This window comes from Crassostrea angulata, chromosome 5 (genome assembly GCF_025612915.1).
Source record: "Crassostrea angulata isolate pt1a10 chromosome 5, ASM2561291v2, whole genome shotgun sequence".
In the NCBI taxonomy this organism is placed as follows: domain Eukaryota; kingdom Metazoa; phylum Mollusca; class Bivalvia; order Ostreida; family Ostreidae; genus Magallana; species Magallana angulata.
In genome coordinates this window covers 44,213,832-44,237,221 of record NC_069115.1, presented here as the reverse complement: position 1 = coordinate 44,237,221, position 23,390 = coordinate 44,213,832, and the positions used below count along the sequence as shown (strand labels likewise).

Below are 23,390 nucleotides of genomic sequence, written 5' to 3'. Positions count from 1 at the left end.
AAAACAGATTTATTTTCAGTTAAGATAATGCTATATATTACATGTAACCATCAAATTTTGATTTATTTTGCAATGAATATTTCATTTTCCACATTGGCTTTGATATTAGGATGGGCATTACATGCATTATGAGAAACTAGGAGTCGGATCCAACCAAGGATTTGAGTACAACAATCTACAGCTGCCTCATGACCACATCATGTACTTCAATTTCCGTATTGTTAATAGTATGGGATTTGAGAACATACTGTCATCCAAACCTATACTCACCGATTATACCCCTCCAGATCCTACATCTTGTAAGTATTTTATAATCTCAAAATTGTATTGCAAGTATTATCAAGAGAAAAATTAAAAACTTTTGAAAATAAAACTTTAATAAGTTGTGTATAAAGTAGAACAAAATTTTCTTTATCAAGAAATTTTTTTCATTTTGTAGGGCAGATAAACATTACAAAAGACAGACTAGAGACAATAGATTGTCTTGATGTGATTCCTGATGACAGAGATGATTGGGAAGAAAGATTCTGTGAAGGAGTCAATCCAAAGATAAAGAACCACCGCATTGTTACTGATGGAGAGGGCTCAGAAACAGTCTATAATGGACACACTTATAAGAACGACCTCAAGTACACTAGAGCCAACAGATATATATCTGGTAATCTCAGGCAAAAAGAAGATTAAAGGGCTTCTTATAATTTGTCTACTTTATTGTAAATGTATTGGGTTAACATTTCTGACAGTTGTTAAGACAAAAATTTTACTAATATGTGGCTAAAAACAGCTTCAAGATGTATAGCTTGAACTTTGTAATATGGATTTAAATTTTTTTTTCTCTAATGAAGTCATTTTTTTACTCCTCAGCAAACTGGAATAAAATCTATGACAATGAGTAAATGATATGAATTCTTTCTTTTGAGCTAGATGACTATATTGCTTGTCACTGTAGCCATGCAAGTGTGTCTTTTCACACAGTGATTCATTTATGTTTCACATTCTACAGCAAACTGGGATGGGATCTATGACAATGAGACAGGAATCCTGGGATACTCGGTCACAGCTGGGGAGTCCGTCTGTGAGGAGAAGATCAAACAACACCACGACCCCCACGCCCACCTGTTTCATCGGTCCCAGTGGACACACACTGTCATGATGACCCCTCTGGAGGAACCCTATACTATTTTACCAGGTATTTTCTATGAGTGGTTTCATACTTTGGATATGTGAATTGATATAGAAGTAATACTTTAATGTATTAAAAGTTAAGCAAAATGGCATCTAAAATCTGTAAAAATATACATTTCAGATGGCCCCTATTACATCACAGTGAGAGCTATAAACAACATACAGTATGGAGGTGCACTCAGCACGAGCTTCTGTCATTCCACACCATACATAGTGGATAACAGCCCCCCTCTGGTCTATGAAGTTTACAATGTCCGCTATGATGAGGACAAGTTTAACCTCTCTCTATCTCATAATTCATCGTAAGTTCTCTCCCAGCAGTGAAACCAGTAGTAAATTAAGGTATGTGCTATATACATGGCTAGTTTTATTTCCTCAATTGATCTTGACTGTGATCTTGGCCTTTCAGTGATCCGAACTCTGGTGTGATAAGAAACGATCTTTGCTTGGGAAAGTCCACTAGAGACTGTGATGAACTGATGTGGGTTCCAATGGAGTACAACCAAAACATGACCTACTTAAAGAAAATAACAGAGGGTGTTCCTATCTGGGTGAAGGTCAAAGTTGTGAATAATGGTAAAGAAAAGCTCTGACTAGCCATTTAGCAGGAAATTGATTACTTAATTTGTATGAACTTTAAAAATAAAAAGAATTTTTACTTATTAGACAATAATCATACAACAAACTACACAGTCCATAAACTTACAAGAATTGAATGTATGGTTTTTAGTGGATTTGAGAACAATTGGAAGATGTGATTCTCCCCTCATTGTGGACAGATCGCCCCCAGTTGCTGGAATAGTGAATGATGGAGAGATACATGCTGTGGACCTGGATTACACTAAATATGAAGACAAGGTACACTGTTACATGATTATTGAATTACTCAATGAAACTAAAGAGCACATGTACAATTAAGTTTAATTTTATTCTAAAGTAGATGTGTTCTTTGATGCTATTATTTACCATCTGTACATTGGTGTTTTAGATTTGTAGCAACTGGCAGAGTTTCTATGACCCTCAATCAGGCATTGCTATGTACATGGTGGGTGTTGGATCCTCTCCCAATCAGACCGATGTCGCCAACTTGACTCGATTTTCCAGTAAATCTCATGTGGCTTGTGTGGAGCTGAAGCCAGATAATTATCTGTCACACAACCAGAAATACTTCACCACTGTGTTTGCATACAATGGAGGTCACAAACAGCAGAATGTGTCAGCAATTTCAAATGGAGGTATGTGTGATTGATAGAATGCATTAGAAGTTTGATTACCTACATGATTCATATTTAACATTATATACTGTAGAAGCAGAAATATTCATTGATGGTTTAATTTTGTTATTTTCGTTGCTAGTATTTATCAACGAAATTAAATCCATGACGAATTTTTAACCCTGGTATTCTTAAATACAGAGTTGACACATAATACATTTAAGGGATTATGATTTTATGATTTTAAATCCCAATGAAATTATATTTGGTTTGAAAACAACGAACATTTAAGCCAACGAATATATGTTCTTCTACAGTATGTCTTTTTTGTAATTTCCAGTTTTGGTCGATTTAACAAAACCAGTTCCAGGACAGGTGGTGGATGGAAGTTCAGTCAATTTCACAGACATGAAGTACACCACTAGTCAAGCTAAAGTTGACCTACAATGGAGAAACTTCTATGATCCCGAGTCCAACATTAGTCATTATGATGTCAAAGTGTATAGGGCAGGGTATGTTCTATTACATTATTTTAGAGATGTAAGATTCGCTTTTGAAATAGTTAATACCTGGTAATGAATAAGGTGTTATATTTGAACTTGGGATTAGGAAAGATCATTATCTTGCATGGTAAAGACATTTAATGGTTGCTGAAGTTACAGATAATGATGCTTTTTATCGTTTTGGTTGCTAGAAACCTGAGTCAAGACTATGAAGAAGTCCGAGACTGGACAAAGTTTGATGCTTCAACCAGCAGTGTTAAATGGTTGAATTTCCACAATCACCACAAGGACAGAATTAAAACCTCCCTAAGAACCACAAACAGGGCTCTGAATGAGATTGTAAACACCACAGATGGGTTTATTGTTGACTTGACTCCTCCACAGTTACACTACTTGTGGGATGGGGCTCTGGGCAAGGACAGAGAGTTCCAAGTAAGCAAATACAGATCTAATGAAAACTAAGTACATTTTAATTTTGCAATTACTGGTAAACATTTTGCACTTTACATGTACTTGGTTTGTTTATAATTAATAAGGAATACTGAATAGAATGTAACAGAAAGAATGGATAGGAGAATGCAACTTATTGATTTTGGAATGACAGATTTTTTTTTGTATTACAGTCAGAAACAAGTCAGCTTACAGCATCATTTAAGTACTCGGACAAGGAATCTGGAGTAGACCATATCAAGCTTAAAATCTTTGAAGTGTACCATGGCTCTCGAACCCAAAAATATCCAGGTAATAAAATTTACTTTCTACATGTACTTTGATTGTATACCCGTAAATTGGTTAAAACTGATTGAAAGCATATACTGCCTGTTTTCAAGAAGGTGTCCTTGAATAGACAGCAACTAGTATTGTTATATTTTCATGTTAAATACTAAAATCTGATTGGTTAAGACGCAGTTCATAATCCGTGCTATTACCCTCAACGTTAGCAACGCACTTAGCAACAGCTAACATTACAAATTGTTACATGCGCGAAAATTATGTGCGTACAGTTCGCTGTAGAATTCACGTTATTCCTATATAAATTAAAGCAGTAAAATTTTCTTTAAAATTAAGACATTCAGTATAACAAAATAAATAGCTTCGCGTCGGTTGACAATGGTTTTCTCGGGGTGTCAATTTCAACTGTTACCCTCCCAAACAGGCACTATTTATATATTATATAATATTTTTTGTATAAAAGATATAGAGTAGATATTTTTCAAATACATAAAGTGATGTATACATGTTTATTGATCAATTTGAAGTGGTGCGTAATGAATGGAAAGACCTTACCAGTGGAGACATGACCAGCTACACTTGGACAGGCCTGTCTCTGAGAAATGGAGCACGATACACCATGAGAGTAGGCGCTATCAACCATGCTGGGTTCCTGGCTTCCTTTGAAACAAATGGAGTTGTTATCGACATTACCCCACCAATGGTGATTGCTTAGAAAATATGATAAACACATATTCCATATTTAGATTATTCTATTATTGAGATTTATTCAGAGCCAAGGTTTATTTACTAAACATGAGTGGATGTAGGAAATTGAATGACAAATATTTTTTTTTTTTTTGATGTGATGCAAAAAATGTGGTTCTATTGTTACAGTGTTAGTTGAATAAATGTTGCAGGTTTTGTGGTTGAAAATTGGAGTAATTGGCGATGCCAAGGAGCAACAGATAGATGGTCATGTATGGCAGGCAGATAGGAAGGGTATCCAGGCGTCCTGGCTGTGTAAGGACCCAGAGTCTGGAATCACAGAGTATGAAGTAGCAGTTGGAACCACTCCAGGTCGGTGAAATAAAATGTATAATTACACATGTATGTACAGATTGAAGGGCTTCAAGTTTAGGCATTATTTGGTAATTGATTGAAAAATATTTTAGAAGAGGTGTTCTTGTAAATGAAAAAAAGACTTTTAATCTATGATCCCTATAATATTTTACATGTATTTTAAATGCATAATGGAAAGAAAGTTCCTTATTCACAAACTTTTTAAGAAACAGTTATTTTGTTTAATAACCTTTGTATAACAATACGAGGGTCAATCAAAATATACGAAGACAATGCGGCTGTCTATCGTATATTTTTCATGAAATTCATACTAAACAGATTAATCTGTGCACCAACACTTATGTTATTGATATGCGAAGTTTTAGTCCATTTGATGAAACGGTATTTTTGTTACCCCTTTTTAAAAACAACGTATTTTGTCACCACGGCGCACAGTAACTTTCAAAACATGACGTCAAAATTAAACACGCACAGTTTATAGATATACTCCATCTATATATCGCGCTTAGTCTCTTGTGCTTTTCTTCTTACAATTTAAAATGGCACTGAACCACTTAATATCTTATTTGCACACATTTGCTCGAGAATCATAAGTTAATTCTTCAATGTTTTCATTTTCTAACCGTGTATATCTTAGTTTACAGTAAGGATAACCCTGAACGTTGGTTGACGTTACTTCTTTTATGACCAAATATTTACAGATATTCTACTCTCTTTCGGACTGTTTCATATTCAAAATACAATGACCACCACCCACACAAAATTTATTACAGTTAAACACAAACTTGCAAATAATTGTTGACTTATTTTTTGCACCATTGAGCATTTTCACAGCTTGTATCGGCTTTTTCCTAAGTTAAATCCATTTTATTTGTACTTCTCGTTGCGCCGTGATGTCAGGAGACGTCGATGTTTTTAGTCAATTCTAAAGAGGACTATCTGATTTTAGTAACTAATATCTGTTCGACAAAACAATATATCCCGTCATTATTTGGTACATAGAATACCATGACTATACTAAATTTGAAGTTTTGATATAATTTGGTTTTAAGCCAAATTTATAGAGATAATACTTTCAACATTATATGGTTTATTGTTGACATAACACAAATGCGCCGTGACCTCATTTTTGCAGGATTAAATTCTAAATAATTCATAGAAATAAAGAAATTTATTAACTTTTTTTCTTGCAAAAATGTCTGAAACTATTGCTAAATTATGTCTACCAAATTTAGTAATGATATGACGTTAAGTAACATAGCTATGACAAAAGTCTTCGTATTTTTTGATTGACCCTCGTATAGGAGGAACAGATAAGCTGCTGTGGAAGTCAGTGGGAACAGAGAGCAGTCAATACATCAGTGGGCTGAATCTAGAACTGACCAATCAGACAACGAGATCTCCTGTGTACTATCTGTCAATCAGAGCCAGGAATGGGGCAGGAGTGGTCAACTCCTCCCCTAAAATCTCAACACCTATTATTGTAGTGGAAGAGGACAAAGCCGGTATGTGTATTAATTCATATGAAAGGATTTATCTTTTTTTGCAATATATTGAGAGTTGGGTAACTATCAAAACTTTCTACAAGTAAATTGAACCTTTTTTGGAATTTAATCTGATTACTTTTTTTCAGGCATTGTTGTGGATGGTCCCAATAATGTGGACCGAACAGTAGTAGAGAAACAAGCAGTTAACGTCACCTCAGACATCGACTACCAGCTGGGCTCCTCTACTGTGTCTGTCCAGTTCACTGGGTTTGAGAGTGCCCTCCACGGAGTGATGCGTTTTGAAGTGGCTGTTGGGACACAGCCTAGTGGAGATGATGTGCTTCCTTTTACATCAGCCAACATTGTCCACATGGAAGAAGAAGATATTGCTGGGCATGGTAATGTTTCTTTTAAATAAAAGACGGAACATTCTACATTAACTTAAAACACTATTTGTTTAATAAATATAATTGTTTTGGACTAAAAATAAAGAAAATTATGATTTTGTATCAATTTTGAAATTAACTCCATATTTTTACAGGTTTATCAAGTTCTGGTTTTGTCCAAATGAACTTGCCTCTGGAAGCCAATAAAACCTACTTTTCAACAATTCGAGGAGTAACAAATGGAGGTAACATCTTGGAAACCAGTTCTGATGGATTCACTGTGGACCAAACACCTCCAGTGATTGGAATTGACAGGTTTGTCTTAATCATCTTAAAGTTTTTAACTATGTACAAGTCATTTACTAATAGCTCAACTTAAAAGTGTCAAAAAATTAAATTTTAATTACCATCACCGGCAATCAAGTGAAAATTTACAAAGAAAGCTATCATGCAAAGGGGAAGATCTTGCAAGATAGGAATTTATTTTTATTCTTTTTTTGGTACCTACAGTTTTCAGTGAGCTCTTTAGGTAAATGTTAAATAGGAGTGCAGGTTTCTTCCTACATGCCATTGTAAGATATTTTTTACAACAAAATAAGCTCAAATGCAATTATTTTGAATGATAACTAAAAAAAAAAAGGTTTTCAAGAGGTTCCATATCTAACGTATTGTAATTAATTCAGGCCTCGCTCTGTGATGCCCTATAGTAATCAGTATCTCCTTTTGGTAAAGGATGTCCAGTGACTTTGAACAGTTCAATGGTTAAGGTCAGACTTCTATGAAAAAATCTTTGTCCAGAACATGTATATTATATTTTTTCCCCCTTGGCAATATCTGGCTCATAACAAAGAGTGTTTGTGGGTGAAAAATGTGCAGTGACCTTGAATTCAATTATTGGGGCAAATGTCAAGGTCTTTGAAGACCTCTGAGTAAATCCTTATCTAGAACTCTTTTTTCTTCCCTTTGCCTTTCCTGCTTTAATTTACCTTTATAGTGCCTGATGGATAAAGGATGTGCAATGATCTTTACTATAATCTCCAAGTCAGAAGTTAAGGCCAAAGCCCTCTTAATATAATGCTTTTGTCTTAATGCTCTTGAATTAAATTATTCGGGCAAATGTCAAGGTTTTTGAAGACCTCTGAGTAAATCCTTATCTAGAACTCTTTTTTCTACCCTCTGCCTTTCCTGCCCTTTAATTTACCTTTAGAGTGCCTGATGGATAAAGGATGTGCAATGATCTTTACTATAATCTCCAAGTCAGAAGTTAAGGCCAAAGCCCTCTTAATATTATGCTTTTGTCTTAATGCTCTTTTTTAAAGTTAACCATTTGAGATGTTCACCATTTCAACAGTCTTGTTCAACCAAACATGGATGAATCAACCTAAGGAATGCAAGAAAATAATGTTAGCTGAAGGTTTATTATTCAAATGGTTCACTGCATAGTAGATACCTAAATTTTGATTTCAGATTGGGAGACAAATCAGCTACTGAGGTAGATGTGTCTGAGGGGGTGTTGATTTATGAACAAACAGTGGATGCATTATCAGCTATGTGGCATTACAATGACACCGAGTCCCAGATAGTCAGGGCTTGGTACTCTGTAGGAACCTATCCATACGGCCAGGACATGGCCAGCAGAAAAGAAGTCACCATGTCATCAACACTGTCAAGCTTCCTTGCCAATAATGAAGTCACACCTGATATTACAGGTAAGAATCAAAATTTTAATGCCAAATACTTATTTATACATACTTTCTTCTTGAAATGGCAATTGAATGTAAAGAACTTAAATTCAAAATTGTTTAAATCTTTTGTGTTGGAATTGGTAATGGAATGTTAAAATTTTTGACAGGTAAACCTAATATCATCAGTGTGTGGGCAGAGAACTCTGTAGGACTGGTCAGCAAATCAAGAACAGGGACTGTGGTCATTGACAAGACAGCTCCAACGGCAGGCACAGTCAGTTGTCCAGCATTCATACAGGCATGTAGACATGATTTCATGCATCTAACATCATTTTGTCAAAACTGAGAAATTACATATTCCTGAAGGTTTTATTTGATGTTGTTTGTTGTAGGTCTCTGTTCCTGTCGTGTGTACATGGACAGGATTTTTAGACACAGAGTCACCAATCAAGGAGTACAGAATAATGATGGGCAATTCTAAGGGAGACAACTCCCTGTTCTCTGGTGGTCTTGTGCCCGGCTACATGCAAACCTTCACCATTCAAGGTAGTATTTCTGTGTTATTTTTCTGAATAAGCTAAACAATCTGTATTGTTTCCTGTTTTAGTTTACCTGAGCTGAACAGAAACATAAACAGAATATCTTGCCATGCTTTTAATTATCTTTTCTCAAAAATATTTTGTTTTACTTGTTAAAAAAAGCCAAACACTAAAGATGTGTTACAAATTTGATAAGGTTTAACCTGTTTATTGGTCGGAACAAGTTTCGATTAACAGATAGCAAATCTGTAATCGATTGCCATCCCTAGAATATAGATAGAAAATAATCTTTTAGAATCTTCTACTACAAAACTGAAACAACAAAATGAGCTTGATGTTTATCATAATAAAATCATAATAAAAATCTTTTAAACAAGGATCTACTTCTTAGACAACCATATCTTCCAGATATTTTGTATTTTATATGATAAAGCTAATTTGATCAGAGTTATTACTATTGTTGCACAGGCGAGCAATGTGGCCCTTGGACCTCTTGTCAGTGAAATAACTGTTTAATATCTATATGAGAATCTTCAGGCATTTGCATGAATTTATGAAGATAACCTAAAGTATATGGCCACATTTACTTTGATTTAAAATCTTTTAATAGGAATTGGACAAAAAATGGAGCATGGGGCCAAATACTATGTGACAGTAACAGCAGTCAACTCTGTAGACATGACTGAGAATGCTTTCTCTGATGCCATCGGGGTGGATCTAACCCCACCACAGAAAGGAATGGTGGTGGATCTCGGCTCAGTGTACAGAATTGATGTTACCAGCAGTGACAACACTGTGGCTATGAACGCAAAAATCTGTCTCACAGAAGATGGTGAGAATTTAAATCTTATATGAATAACTTTAAAATTGCTTCAACTTAAAAACCTTCAAGTATTTGTCACTGTGGTATATTTAATATGTACTTATTTGGGCAATTTCCACAGAATGCAAGTCCCTTGATGCTGTGTGTACAGAGTCCTTGACCTCTCTTTCCTTGACCTGGATTCCATTCACTGACCCAGAATCAGATATCACTGAGTAGGAATTTTACTTAAAGCTTAATAATGTTGTTATATTTATACTGTAGATAAACTCTTGCATAGAAATGCATATTAAAAGACCTGATGAATTCACACAGGTATCAGATAGCTGTAGGAACAACACCAGGAGGGGGACAGGTCAAAGCTTTCTACAAAATCCCTGTAGACAGTAAACATCACACGGTCACTGGACTCAATCTGGATGGCTACAGACAGGTAGTGTATTGCTTATGCATATTCATGTGAAATGATGCTAGTTTATAATGAGTGAATTTTTAGAAGAAATCATAATTATAATTGAAATCCTTACCATTGCAGCATGTCATATGTCCCAGACAATTTTGACAGCAATTGCTTTTTAAAGTGAAAATTTTCCACAGGAATAATGGTCTCTCTTTAGAGTTGTCTCTCTTATCAGAAGGTCATGGTACCTTAACAAAAGGGAGATTTATTTAAGCAATTGAGAAAAATAATAGTTATAAAGAAGGTATTAAATGAGATGGTTCTCAAATTATTTTGAATGTATTTGCAGTTGTTTGTCTCAGTAAAGGGGATCAATGGAGCAGGATTGAGCAGTGTCTCTACTTCTGATGGAGTGTACATATCGTACCTGAGTCAAGGGAGACCACCCCTGTCTCCTATTGGTGTCTTTGACATGACTGATGGAGAAGATGTTGACATGTAAGTACATTCTCAAAATTGTATAAAATGAAGGTAAAGTTAAGGAAATATATCACTATGTAGAAATCAATTGTCTCACTTTCATCTTGCAGAGATTTCCAGACAGATATAAACACCATACAGGCTGGGTGGGATATGTCAGGTGACCCCTGTCCAGCGGTCAAATATGAGTGGGCCATCAGGAGAATTGATGGACTGGAGGTTTCCAGTTTCCTGGATATGGGAGGTAAGGATGAATCAATTCTAATATATGCACATGATATGAGTCAGATAGAGTAAAATACTGTTAAAGAATGAAATGAAGACTAAACAAAATTTGTATAAATTCTTTTTTAGTGAAAACAAGAGGACTGAATGATGGGTTAGTCATGAAGAATTTAGAAACCTACATTAACTTGGTAAAAGTGACAAATGCCATAGGATATGAATACACCATGAGATCCAATGGTGTGACAGTACAGGAGACACCTATTCTGCCAGGCAAGGTGTTTGATGGAGACATTGATGGTTATGATCTGAATTATCAACCTACCAAAACTACAGTATCAGCCAACTGGAATGGATTTGGGTTGCCAGCAGATGCAATATCTCAAATTGAGATTGAAAGTGGTATATACATATTTTTAAAAAGAAAAGGAGAGAATGTTTATTTTGGCAAATTTCTTAGTTCTATTGAATTTACTGAGGTATAATTTGTATGTGTATTTGGATTATGCTCTTTTAATTTTTGAACAGGTAATCCAGGAATACATATAGATAAAGACAAACTTGAGGAACAAGATGGCAGTCAGCAAGTGGCATATTATCTGGTGGCACTGGGAACTGATCGACGGTTCAACCACACCAGAGATGATGTGGTACCATATACTAATGTTGGAACAAACACTTCAGTGACCTTTTATGACCTTGACCTGACCCCAGGCATTGCTGTTTATTATTTCTCAGTGTACGCCATTAGTAAATCATTCTCCAGAACCCTAGTGACTTCTAATGGTTTCTATGTGGGATATGATGGAGGAGTTATAGGTAAAGTTGAACTCAAATTGCAGACAAACTGAAATAGTTTTGATCTGACCTACTGCATTTTTGCTGAATTTCATTCTTGAGTTTAAATGGAATATACACTTTGATATTCACATGATCTATGTGAATCTTATGTGTAAATTAATTTTTTTTTCTTGTGCTCTTCTTTTAGCGGGAAACATATTAACACCTGGTCCATGTGTGTCAAGATCATCAGTATTAGAAGTACAGTATGAGGGATTCACCTCTAAACTTGGCATTCTGATGTACTACATAGCCATCTCAAATCACACTGAAGCCAATTCCACAAACTGTAAACAATATGTGAGTTCATTAACATAACCATTACAAATAATATCTGAGTTCCAGCTAAAATTATTTTCAGTTTAGCACTGTAGAAGAGAAAAGCTTCTACTTTCATCAGCTTTTTAGACATTTATTTTGCTGAAATAATTGTACAATGCTTTTAAGTTCAAACAAATTTTGGTAAAATATTTAGACAAAAAGAATCAAGTTTGAAACCATCTTTGTAGATTGATGGTGGTAGTTTACCAGAACAAGAGAGGAAATCATTGTTCTCTGTACTTGATGTCACTAACATGGGACATGACACTTACACCAACATATCAGGCCTTCAGATGGAACAGGGAAAAACTTACTATGTTTGGGTCATGGGTAAGTTATTTCATCACATGTAAAGGTTTTGAGAATTTAAAATGTTGCTTACAACAGATGTGATTTTTTTTGGTTTCAATGGCAATACAAAGGTGTATTGTAAATATTCTCTACTGATTCAAACATAGCAAAAATAGTGTTAAATATGGCATGTAGAGATTTGAACAGTCATAGTAATTGAACAAACACAGTAGCTGTAATTTATTTTTCCTCCAAATGCATTGCATTAGCTGTAAGTAGACAACTCTGTATTGATTACAGCTACGGACAAGTCCGGGGCCTGTGAAATGACCTATTCAGAGTTTTTGGTGGACATCACCCCTCCTGAGGTTGGAGGACTAAAAACTGGGCCATGGTATGATATGGTAAGTAAAGTCTTTCTTAAAACAATATAAAGTTATTCTCTACTCTGTATGCCCCTCTTTCTCTTTATCATGCTTAAAAGGATTCAAGCATGTTGAGAACACTACAAACCACCATGTATAGATTTTTGCTGTAAGTTCCAATAATTTTTATCAGAGAATTGCAAATAGTTCAGATTTTTTTTTTTTTTATTTTACTCTCAAGAAACATAATAAATAAATTCAATACAGTTTTTTAAATATTCTTTCACGCATTCTCACTCTCTCACACTCAATCTAATTGGTAGAGGCTGCTTAAATTGAAAAAATAACAAAAGAATTAAACCAAAAAAACAAAAACAAAAGAAAAACAAAAACAAAAAAATCATATGGTAAATATAAAAGAGTAAGAATATTAGAACGGATGAAAGCACATAAATTGGTAATTAATGAACAAAGTGTTAGTTAAGCCAAATAACATGACTAAGATTGAATCATAGTGTCAAAGATAGAATACCAGGGTTGCCAGGTATTGACAAATTTTTGCATTTCAAAATTTTTACAAGCTATATATTTTTCAACCTTGTATTTGTTGAATAAATAAGATAAAAGTCCAGAAAGGCATGGCAGTTTGCCTTTTTTTAAACAAGTAAATGAATATTGTTTCGAACATAGAATAATCAAATTAATAACTTTGTTGTTTTTAGACATTGGAAGTTCACCAAACAAAATATCAACTACATTAAAACCAAGTCTTAAGGAAGTTGCATGGTAAATATGCAAGCTTAGGTTGCTCCATATTGTGGATACTTTTTCACAGTTTATGAAGACATGCTGAATTGTCTCAACTTCATGTTTACAAAATGAGCAACAGTCAGAGGACACTACCTTAATTTTCTTTAAGTAATGATTCACAGGTAGAATTCTATGAAGTAATCTAAATTGTAACCATTGTAGCTGAGTGTCTTTGGTTGTTTTAAAGCATACATGAAAAGCATCATTAACACATATTTTGGCTCCATATTGAACTAACTCTGATTCCCACTTGGATATGGAAGTAGGAATTTCATTACAAGAGTTTAATTGTCTATACACTACATTAGTACATTTATTATGCAACAACAAAGATTTATAATATATTGGAATGTATGGAGTAATAAACCCTTGGTATGAATTTTTTGTAAGAAAAGATTTAAGATATCTTGATATGGCACTTACTACACTGTTATACTGCATAGTGCAGACATTCATATTGAATCTATGTTGAAAAATATCATGTGGTAAAAGATTTCCATCCACATCAAGAAAATCACTGATTATTTTGACACCCTTTTCATACCAGCTTTTTATAAATAGTGTTTTCATACCCACTTTAATGTTTGTGTTATACCAAACAGGAATACTAGGGAGGTTTTCTTGGACGAAACTCCCATTAAAAGATTTTATAACACAGAGAAAAGAATTGAAAACATCTTGCCAAAAAACATTATTTTTTGGAATTACACATTCTGATATGAATGCATCGCCAAAATCAAGTAATTTGTTAACAATTTGTACACCATTAATAGCTTCAAAAATATATATCCATGATTTTTTACCTTTAATCAATCTTTTCAACTATGAGCATTTCAATGACATAATAAATTTGTTCATTTCTAACATTTTTAACCCTCCTTGTTGATAGTCTTGAGTTATAACTGAACGCTTTATTTTGTCACACTTTGCATTCCAAACAAATTCAAAAATGTCTTTATTGAGAGATAAAATTGTCTCCCTTCTGGGTGTCGGCAATGATATAAATAAGTGGTTGATTTTTGGAATGATTAAGGACTTTACTACAGTCACACGACCAATTGGAGTTAGAATTCTTCTATTCCAATGTTGTATCATACTTTTTATTTTAGGAATATGCATAGAGTAGTTTAGGTCAGTAATTTGTTCTAATAAAATCCCGATCCCGAGGTAAAAACCTTACAGTTACTCCGCGTTCAAAACTGAAAAGTTAGCATGGTTAGCGCCGGTGCTTAAGTTTCTCACTGACATTATCTAGGATGTCGAATTTATGTCTCTTGCTGTCATTATCGAGAGCGAACACTTTACCATTGAAGTGCCATGCTGAGTGGATCCTGGGGTCGTCTTTGAGGTCGCGCATAAGCTTAGCGTTCAGATTTTAATTATGTTTACTAAAATATATTTAGTATTTCTTTGAAATTCGACAGAATATCGCTTATACTACCGACAACAGTAGCATAAATGCAACCTGGGAGGGATTCAAAGACCTGGAGTCTGGAATTTCTAAGTTTGAGGTATCCCTATGGAAGAACAAAACCTGCCAGAAAAACAGTGAGACAGTCTTAGTCACTGATTGGATAACACTCAGTAGCAACTACTCCTTCTACCAGTTGGTGGACCAACAACTAGAGGTTACATTCTGAATCTTAATGATAAAATAATCAAACTTTCTAGACACTCTCTTTTTACTGTAAAAGACTAGAAATGAATTAAATGCTAGACAGTATTGTTGAAGGGGATGTGTTTTTCTTTTGCAGAGAAATGTGCCCTACTTTGTGAAGCTGCGAGTGACTAACTGTGCTGGACTGTCAGTGGTGAAAGAGTCTCCTCCAGTATTTGTTGACTGTGCTCTCCCAACTCCTGGGGTAGTCAAGAATGGAATTGATTTCCAGAGTGATGGACTGTGGTTTCATGACCCAACCTCTGTCCAAGGTAAAATTAAAAAAAACATGAGCATTAGTATCCTTCCTAAAGAATCCCCTCATGGTTTTGAAAAAGCAAATACTCAGGTGTTGATTTTCTGAACGTTTTTAAATTGATAGTGATATTGTAAGGTACCAGGTAAATTGGGGTTGTTTTTGGTTCTCTTGTATCTGACTGTCAAGCCAAAGAAAACACAAATACAGAAAAAAAAATTGTTTCTTACTAAAAAAATTAATATGCAGGCATAAACAGCTGAAAAAAAAGCACATTCATTGAATTGTTTTACGAATATACTCTGCAGGAACTTTCCTTCATTTTGCCAACCCTAATTTCCTGCAACACACCTGTCCTGATCAGGAAATATCAATGAGAGACAACAGTGAATGGAGACAGCTGAATAAGCTTGGAATGCTGGACCCTGATGGAGAAGCCTGGAGGATAAAGTATGAGGACAAGTATGTCATTCCAGCCCCTGTCGAGGACAAAGTGGACCTTAAACTGGTTCTCACCAAAGATTCTACCAACAGAGACATCATGGGAGCTGGTGCTATCTACAGAAGAGCTGAACTCTATAATGGTGGCACCTACAAGGTATAAATCGGTGTTATATAAATAATCAAATATTTTTTCATACATATGGCATTGAGTGACATTATTTCATCTAAGTTCTTTAAAGTTAATTATTGAATATATACTGTATTTACAAGGTGTACATACTAGTCTGTCATGCATTTACATTGTTTTTACAGTATTTCTTGTCAAATAATACTATACTAGTTAGCGACAAGATTTTGAACTTATTGTCTTTATGTGTTACCACTTTCAGTTCCGACTACAAGCTGCTGATCAGGATGGGGAGGCAGTGACAGAGATCTTGTTCTGGGACGGTCCAGAGGAAGGCATTGCCACATACAAGTATCAGCCAGAGACTGAGTTTGTCAACTGTGACTGTTGCTATGTAGATCCCATACCCCAGGTATGTGTTTGATGAATGTTTAGAACGGACAGGGCAATTACTGGTACAATTATTTACAGGCTGTTATAGTCTTCTGACAATTTATTTTGATTATTTAAGTTTAACAGTACATAATGTTCTATAGATTAATGATATCTCTACTGGAAGGTGAAAAGAAAAGAATAAGGAAGAATATGTTATATATTTGTTCGGTTTTGTTGGAGGTGGATGGATGTGCAAGTTTTCTTTGACAGTTACTCTGTGAATTCAATGACATCATCTAACTGTATAAACTCTTTATATTTTTGGATTTTTAGTGGTGCTCCGGCTGCAACTGTACAAGCTACTTGATGAACCAAGGTTATTATCTGAATGAGACATTCACCACCACCCCTGTCCCTACCACCACTACCCCGGAAAATGTAACCTTCCCTCCGTATAATGTAGTGGACAAACAAGGATCAAGTGTTATAGACAAACCTGATTTAACAGCCAACACCGCACAGGATTCTTGTGGAGTTCAAATCTATTCAGGTGATTATTTTTCCTCATTGTCTACCATAGAGGAGTGGCTAAACACTTCAATTTTGCATTGACGTAAAATTTTCTCTTCATTAAGCAGTATTGAAAATCATTGTATTTTATAGATACAGAGTTTTGCCGATTTTGATAGTGAAAATGAATAATGAAAGTAATGAACCTTTAGAGAATAGATTTGTACAGTACATATGGATTGAATTGTTACCTTAAAAAAATGCATGTATTCGTTGTGTTGAAGTTGTATCTGACGGAGATGAACAATGTATTCTGAATTCATTTGTAAGAAAGCGAATGTGAAAATTGACCATTTCATATACATGTGTAATTCATTTTTACAGCAAACTTGAAAACGAACACAAGTGCAAACATTGTGTCCTGGTGCAGATATTTCAATGATACGAGCAGAATGCGAAGCTTGGTTAATGAGATCGACATCAATCCAAGTGATGGTTTTCACAATTATAAAGTTGAATTTGCTGTCAAAAATGAGGAGGCTACCTCTGTAAGCATCAATTTATCAAAAGAATTATCTGTATATTTACAACAACACCCTGATTTGAATTCAAAAAAGGTTATTGTACATAAAGTCATTGGAATGATTGTGCAACTGAACCATACATCTTAAAGATGCTTCCCCTGGAAATCATCTACTAATTATATTGGTATATATTACCAATGTATGTTCTGGTGTGTGTATGTTATCTTTTGTGATTTTTGTTTTTCAGACTGTAATTTGCATGATGGTGTACATGGATGACAACTTCCTGAATGAGATCTGTGATGTCCCTCATCTGTCAACTGAAGCTCTACTGTTCATACATGTGTTCAAACGCTTGAACCAGTTACCAGAACACTCAGACAAGTTCAGTGTGTGGTCTGCTAGAGCCTCAGTGTCTTCTCTTGTAATGCCACCCCCTGTAGGAACTCTGTGTAGATCTGGTCAGCAGTTTGTCAGTTTAACAAACCCCATTATGAAGTATGAAGCAGGTGTGGGAACAACATCAATGGCTGATGATGCTGCAGAGTTTAGAGAGGTGCTTATTTTTTATAATATACTACTGCCTTCTCTCTCTCTCTCTCTCTCTCTCTCTCTCTCTCTCTCTCTCTCTCCATCAATATATTTACATGTACTTTCGTTGTAGATCTAGAAAAGTTTTACAATAATCCATTTGTTTTTGCAGATTGACCGTACCTGTATCCCCTGTACAGACGAATGTTCTAGATACGGTTGTGATAAATCCTGTGGAATTGCAGAAACTGTACTGAAAACCTTCACCCTCTCAAATCTTACCTTACCATCGAAGAAAATGACAACAAATGACACTGGTCATGAAATACAACAAATTGTGACCTACTATCTCACAGGTACTTACCTTTCTTCATTTATTTTCAGCTAAAATACTATTTTGAATGATTTCATGTGGACTGATATTAGAAGAATGACTTTTAGAATTATTGAACACATACATGTTCATATATCCTATATGTTAAAGGTACTGACACTAGTACTGGTTTTTAAAGAAATAAATCAATTATTGAGTTGAACAACATGACAGTTATGTAAAATATTTGAACATATACATCATTTTACTTTATTATACTATAACAGGAATTACTGTGGTTTCATCATTTCGTTGAGTACCAATTTTTGTGGATTTTTTTGTTGAGTTGATACATGATTTAAATCTTTATTGAATTGCAGTTTCTAATACCAAATTGTATACAATTCATGTAGATAGGATCATTATCCAGGAAATTTACATATCCCTGATTCACTAATTTTTACTAAATCCACATTTATATTGATGAAGCCACAGTAACTATAATCAAGAAAAAAATCAACAAAACTTCAAGGAAGAAATATTTATTATTCTGTTTCTCTCTATGCAAGACTTAGTATGCGTAGAATTTAGTTTACACTCCAAATAATAAGTTTAAATTGTGTGCAGTGAGAGGTGTGACAGGATCGGGAGACACAGCTGTAGCTTCCTCCAATGGATTCTACATCGACGATTCACCTCCTGTGTTCGACCCAGAAGTCATGAGTGCATTCTTTTACTATGATGTGGGACAAGGGGAAAGTACTCCTGTCAAGTTTCAGAAATCAAACGACACAATTAAGTGTATCTGGAAATGTGATGATAAAGAAAGTGATATTGTGGTAAGCAAAGGGATAGACATGTTGAATGATCTGTACATAAGCTACTGTACACAGGGTTATTTTCACCCCGGGATATTTTCACCCGTCCTAACTTGCAAATGGTTTTGCCCCGTCTTGAATGTGCATGCCCAGACATAGTTGTGCTTAAAGAGGGATTATTTAAGACATTGGAAATCACCTAGTTTTAAATTTAACAGGGGGGGGGGGGGGGCGAAAATAAAACAGGGGCAAATATTTCCCTGTATACAGTTAATATTTTTTAGGATTAATGTTAAATAAATAATAATGTATTAAACCTAATGCACTTACTGAACATGTATAATTATGATACCTGTGAATCATATATGCCTAAGGGTATGTTATATAGAATAGAAACCCTGTTTATTAACTTTACTATTACAGATTTGAATCAAATTGTAGAATGTGCATTTAAGATTATAATTTTTTAAAATAAAAATGGAGTTATGTTTGTAATTGATGTGTTTTATAGGAAAACTTTTGGGCCATTGGTACATCTCCGGGAGCAACAGATATTCAAAATTTCACTTCTACAGGTCAGAGTACTGCAGGAATCAACAACAGATTGGAGGGAATTTTAGAACACGACCAAACATACTATGCCAGCTTCATTTGTTCTAATGGTGCAGGACTGAATACAACATACATAGACACTGGAGGTATGTAATAAATGTCAATTGGCTGGAAAATTTTCCATTAATGTAGGCTTAAAAAATCTATAGAATAGAGATGATACATGTAATTTTTTTGTACACAGGAGTGATTGTGAAGCTGATTCCACCAGATGTAGACTCTGTGAACAACACAATACCTGGCACCTCTCACTTCACAGAAGAAGTCTTCCCCAAAGATTCCCTACAACAACAAGATCCTAACTCAGTTGGCTTCACCTTCACGAAATCAGAAGACCCTTCTGTCAACAGATATGGTTAGTATAATCAAGAGGAGTAGAATTGGTTATGCTCTCACAATACTTGTTAACTAGTTTTTAGCTCACCTGAGCCAAAGGCTCAAGTGAGCTTTTCTGATCACAATTTGTCCGTTGTCTGTCGTAGTCGTTGTCGTCGTTAACTTTCACATTTTCATCTTCTTCTCAAGAACCACTGGGCAGATTTCAACCAAATTTGGCACAAAGCACCACTAGGTGAAGGGGATTTAAGTTTGTTCAAATGAAGGGCCACGCCCTCTTTAAAGGGGAGATAATTGAGAATTATTGAAAATTTGTTGGTATTTTTCAAAAATCTTCTTCTCAAAAACTATTTGGCCTGAAAAGCTAAAACTTGTGTGGAGGCATCCTCAGGTAGTGTAGATTCAAGTTTGTTCAAATCATGGTCCCCGGGGGTAGGGAGGTGCCACAAGAAGGGGATCAAGTTTTACATAGGAATATATAGAGAAAATCTTTAAAAATCTTCTCAAAAACTATTGGGCCACAAAAGCTCAAATTAAAATGGAAGCATCCACAGGTAGTGTAGATTCAAGTTTGTTCAAATCATGGGTCCGGGGGGTAGGGTGGGGCCACAATTGGGGGATCAAGTTTTACATAGGAATATATAGAGAAAATTTTTAACAAATCTTCTTCTCAAAAATTATTAGGCCAGAAAAGCTCAACTTTGAGTGGAAGCATCCTCAGGAAGTGGAGATTCAAGTTCGTTCAAATCATGGTCCCCGGGGGTAGGGTGGGGCCACAATTGGGGGGTCAAGTTTTACATAGGAATATATAGAGAAAATATTTAAAAATCTTCTTCTCAAAAACTATTAGGCCAGGAAAGCTCAAATTTGAGTGGAAGCATCCTCAGATAGTGTAGATTCAAGTTCGTTAAAATCATGGTCCCCGGGGGTAGGGTGGGGCCACAATAGGGGGATGAATTTTTACATAGGAATATATAGAGAAAATCTTTAAAAATCTTCTTTTTAAAGACCATTTGGCCAGAAAAGCTTTAACTTGTGTAGAGGCATCCTCGGGTAGTGTAATTTCAAAATCACAGTCCCTAGTGGTAGGGCGGGGCTGTGATGGCGGTTTGAATTTTTACATATATAGAGAAAATCTTTAAAAATATTCTGGGAAAGTTTTTCGGTCCAAAACTCAGTACTTAGTGTGAAAGCACTGGTTATGCAGATATAAGTTTGATGAAACCATGATACCCTAGAGAAAAGTGGGGCAACAAAATGGGGGGGGGGGGTATATAGGAAAAGAGAAAAATCATCTTACAGGTACAACAACAAAAGGGGCTTGGTATTTACCAAAAGAAAGAGGTGGATAAAAATTGGCAGATTTTCAATTTTTTTTTTGCAAGATCTACTGTACTTAGTTGTCAAGATATTTTGATACATGTACTGTAATGCTAATTTGATCAGAATTAAGGCAATTGTTGCTCAGGTGAGCGATGTGGCCCCTGGGCCTCTTGTTCTACATAGTTATGTATTTTTATTGGACCAAACTAGATTAAACTTTTTCTATTAAACTTTAACCAGTTCACTAAACTGTCATGAGCTTGCATATTTCATCCAGCAAGAATTTTAAACAAACTTCAATTGTGAGAATGTTTTAGTGCATTTTACTGAACAAATTTTGTAACTTTATATATATACCACTAAGTTCGGATTGTCCAGAAACTTTCTGTATAATAGCTTATTTTAATTTAAAAAGAATAACAATAATTTCTTGACTTTGGCCTAAAAAATTCTTGTCAGCATTTTTTGTACTGTATGTATCTTTATATCTAATTAATAATAATTGAATTAATATCAGATCTCTGTGTTGGATCGGAAGAGGAAACAGATGACATTATACCTTGTACCTGGGTGGGTTACAATATGTCTGGCTCTGCTGAAATCAAAGATGGAGCTCTCTGGATAAATGGAGTACAGGTCAGAAAACTATCGGACTTGAAACCCTATCAGGATTACACCAACACCAATAACTCTGCTTCCAATGGTTTTACCATGCCGGTGGGCCAGCAGATGTTTGTGACCATGCGACTGTGTAACAAGGCAATGCTGTGTACTAACAAAAGCCTGGGGGTAGTGGTCATCACCAACAGTGATTCTGTGGTGGCTACCTCAACCAATGGAAGTGCCATTGAAGAAAAGCTCTCAATTACAAGCAGGAAAAGAGCAGTAGCAGAACTGGATATCCAGACACCAAGTGGTGAGTTTATCAAGTACATGAATAATGCAGCAACATTTTTTTCAATGTCAAATAGACAAAATCATTCACTTGTATAAATTAAAATTGAACGAATTAAAGAAATTTATATACTAATATTGACAGGTTTAGCTGCTGGACAGGCTATTGTTGTCACCAAACTAAGTGAGTCTGATCTCGCTAAAGACTACCACTCAGATGCCTCCATAGATTTTGTGTCGTACATACAGAATCCAGCGACATCTAGAGACATGGCGGAGAGACTTCTGTATAAAAGGTTATTAGATAATTATACAGCTTTATATTGAGGTATTATTTTGTAATTGAAGTATAGTCACTGTCTTACACTGTTATTACTGGCGTACATGTTTATACAAATTAGGATATTCATATTTTCCTTGTCATTACAAAGTCATATGGATCAAGATATCAAATGAAACCTCACTGTTACATATACATAAAGGTTGTTCAAAAATGAAAAATATATATATATAAACTTAAGCTGCATTTGATTTGAAGAATCATCTTTCTGCTGATTATATATATTTTCTATTAAAGTGAAAATTGGAGGTCAAATATAAAACCATATTATTTGTGTTATTATTGATGCTAAATGATATGTTTTATTCCTACAAATATGTTTGTGTATTTACAGGATTTATGGACATAGCTTTGCCTTTTCCATTGTCCCTCTTGGCAATGTGCCAATGCCAGGCCCTGTCGTCATTACATATCCTGACAGTGTGGGCCACATAACCACAGGCAACAGAACCATGTTGCTTCATTGGAATCCAGGTTTGTTTGTAATGGAGCTGACAGACATTATTTTTAGTTTCAGAATCCAGGAAATTGCTAGTATTTTAAGACATTTTGGAATGATGAGTTAAGTGTGGCCAGATCAGGATTAGAATAATAAGAACTAAATGAAATGTGCCTCTCAATGTCTTCTGAAGCATATAGTTACTGTACATTCCACTACTTCAAGAATAAAAAAGAGCTATATGGTTAAAAGGGTATTATAAATTACTATTGTTAATCATTTTTGGTTTCTAAATTTTGAGGGTACACTGTGAATGTGTTTATATACAATGTCATGTATTTTAATTGTCTTTTAACAGAAAGGCATTTTTTAATTAAGAACTAATCTAATTTAATCCAAAGAAATTAAATTAACATAAATAAACAGCATATAATACATGTATCATTGGAAAAATGGTCACTATTTATTCATCTGTATCCCCATTCTGTTTGTGTCAGCCCAGAGAATGGCATCTGTTTTGTGTTTTGAGTACACCATGTTTCT

General features: G+C 34.9%; 1 protein-coding gene across 1 annotated transcript in view; it reads left to right on the top strand.

The window, feature by feature from the left end:
- Positions 1 to 23,390, top strand: part of LOC128185643 (uncharacterized) — a 126,455-nt gene that overhangs the window by 97,905 nt on the left and 5,160 nt on the right. Inside the window, exons 163-204 of the mRNA XM_052855246.1 lie at positions 110 to 299; positions 440 to 658; positions 1,004 to 1,189; positions 1,307 to 1,487; positions 1,595 to 1,761; positions 1,916 to 2,043; positions 2,174 to 2,420; positions 2,740 to 2,911; positions 3,094 to 3,334; positions 3,526 to 3,643; positions 4,162 to 4,337; positions 4,534 to 4,693; positions 6,001 to 6,201; positions 6,330 to 6,581; positions 6,725 to 6,884; positions 8,037 to 8,278; positions 8,422 to 8,552; positions 8,647 to 8,800; positions 9,404 to 9,625; positions 9,738 to 9,831; positions 9,932 to 10,049; positions 10,366 to 10,514; positions 10,607 to 10,740; positions 10,851 to 11,123; positions 11,250 to 11,540; positions 11,710 to 11,861; positions 12,071 to 12,212; positions 12,474 to 12,577; positions 14,773 to 14,976; positions 15,103 to 15,277; positions 15,570 to 15,859; positions 16,095 to 16,244; positions 16,541 to 16,757; positions 17,102 to 17,265; positions 17,489 to 17,797; positions 17,945 to 18,128; positions 18,713 to 18,924; positions 19,415 to 19,601; positions 19,700 to 19,870; positions 21,692 to 22,090; positions 22,214 to 22,364; positions 22,743 to 22,882. Of these exons, the coding sequence (XP_052711206.1) occupies positions 110 to 299; positions 440 to 658; positions 1,004 to 1,189; positions 1,307 to 1,487; positions 1,595 to 1,761; positions 1,916 to 2,043; positions 2,174 to 2,420; positions 2,740 to 2,911; positions 3,094 to 3,334; positions 3,526 to 3,643; positions 4,162 to 4,337; positions 4,534 to 4,693; positions 6,001 to 6,201; positions 6,330 to 6,581; positions 6,725 to 6,884; positions 8,037 to 8,278; positions 8,422 to 8,552; positions 8,647 to 8,800; positions 9,404 to 9,625; positions 9,738 to 9,831; positions 9,932 to 10,049; positions 10,366 to 10,514; positions 10,607 to 10,740; positions 10,851 to 11,123; positions 11,250 to 11,540; positions 11,710 to 11,861; positions 12,071 to 12,212; positions 12,474 to 12,577; positions 14,773 to 14,976; positions 15,103 to 15,277; positions 15,570 to 15,859; positions 16,095 to 16,244; positions 16,541 to 16,757; positions 17,102 to 17,265; positions 17,489 to 17,797; positions 17,945 to 18,128; positions 18,713 to 18,924; positions 19,415 to 19,601; positions 19,700 to 19,870; positions 21,692 to 22,090; positions 22,214 to 22,364; positions 22,743 to 22,882 (7,957 nt within the window). The remainder of the gene's footprint in view (positions 1 to 109; positions 300 to 439; positions 659 to 1,003; positions 1,190 to 1,306; positions 1,488 to 1,594; positions 1,762 to 1,915; positions 2,044 to 2,173; positions 2,421 to 2,739; positions 2,912 to 3,093; positions 3,335 to 3,525; positions 3,644 to 4,161; positions 4,338 to 4,533; positions 4,694 to 6,000; positions 6,202 to 6,329; positions 6,582 to 6,724; positions 6,885 to 8,036; positions 8,279 to 8,421; positions 8,553 to 8,646; positions 8,801 to 9,403; positions 9,626 to 9,737; positions 9,832 to 9,931; positions 10,050 to 10,365; positions 10,515 to 10,606; positions 10,741 to 10,850; positions 11,124 to 11,249; positions 11,541 to 11,709; positions 11,862 to 12,070; positions 12,213 to 12,473; positions 12,578 to 14,772; positions 14,977 to 15,102; positions 15,278 to 15,569; positions 15,860 to 16,094; positions 16,245 to 16,540; positions 16,758 to 17,101; positions 17,266 to 17,488; positions 17,798 to 17,944; positions 18,129 to 18,712; positions 18,925 to 19,414; positions 19,602 to 19,699; positions 19,871 to 21,691; positions 22,091 to 22,213; positions 22,365 to 22,742; positions 22,883 to 23,390) is intronic.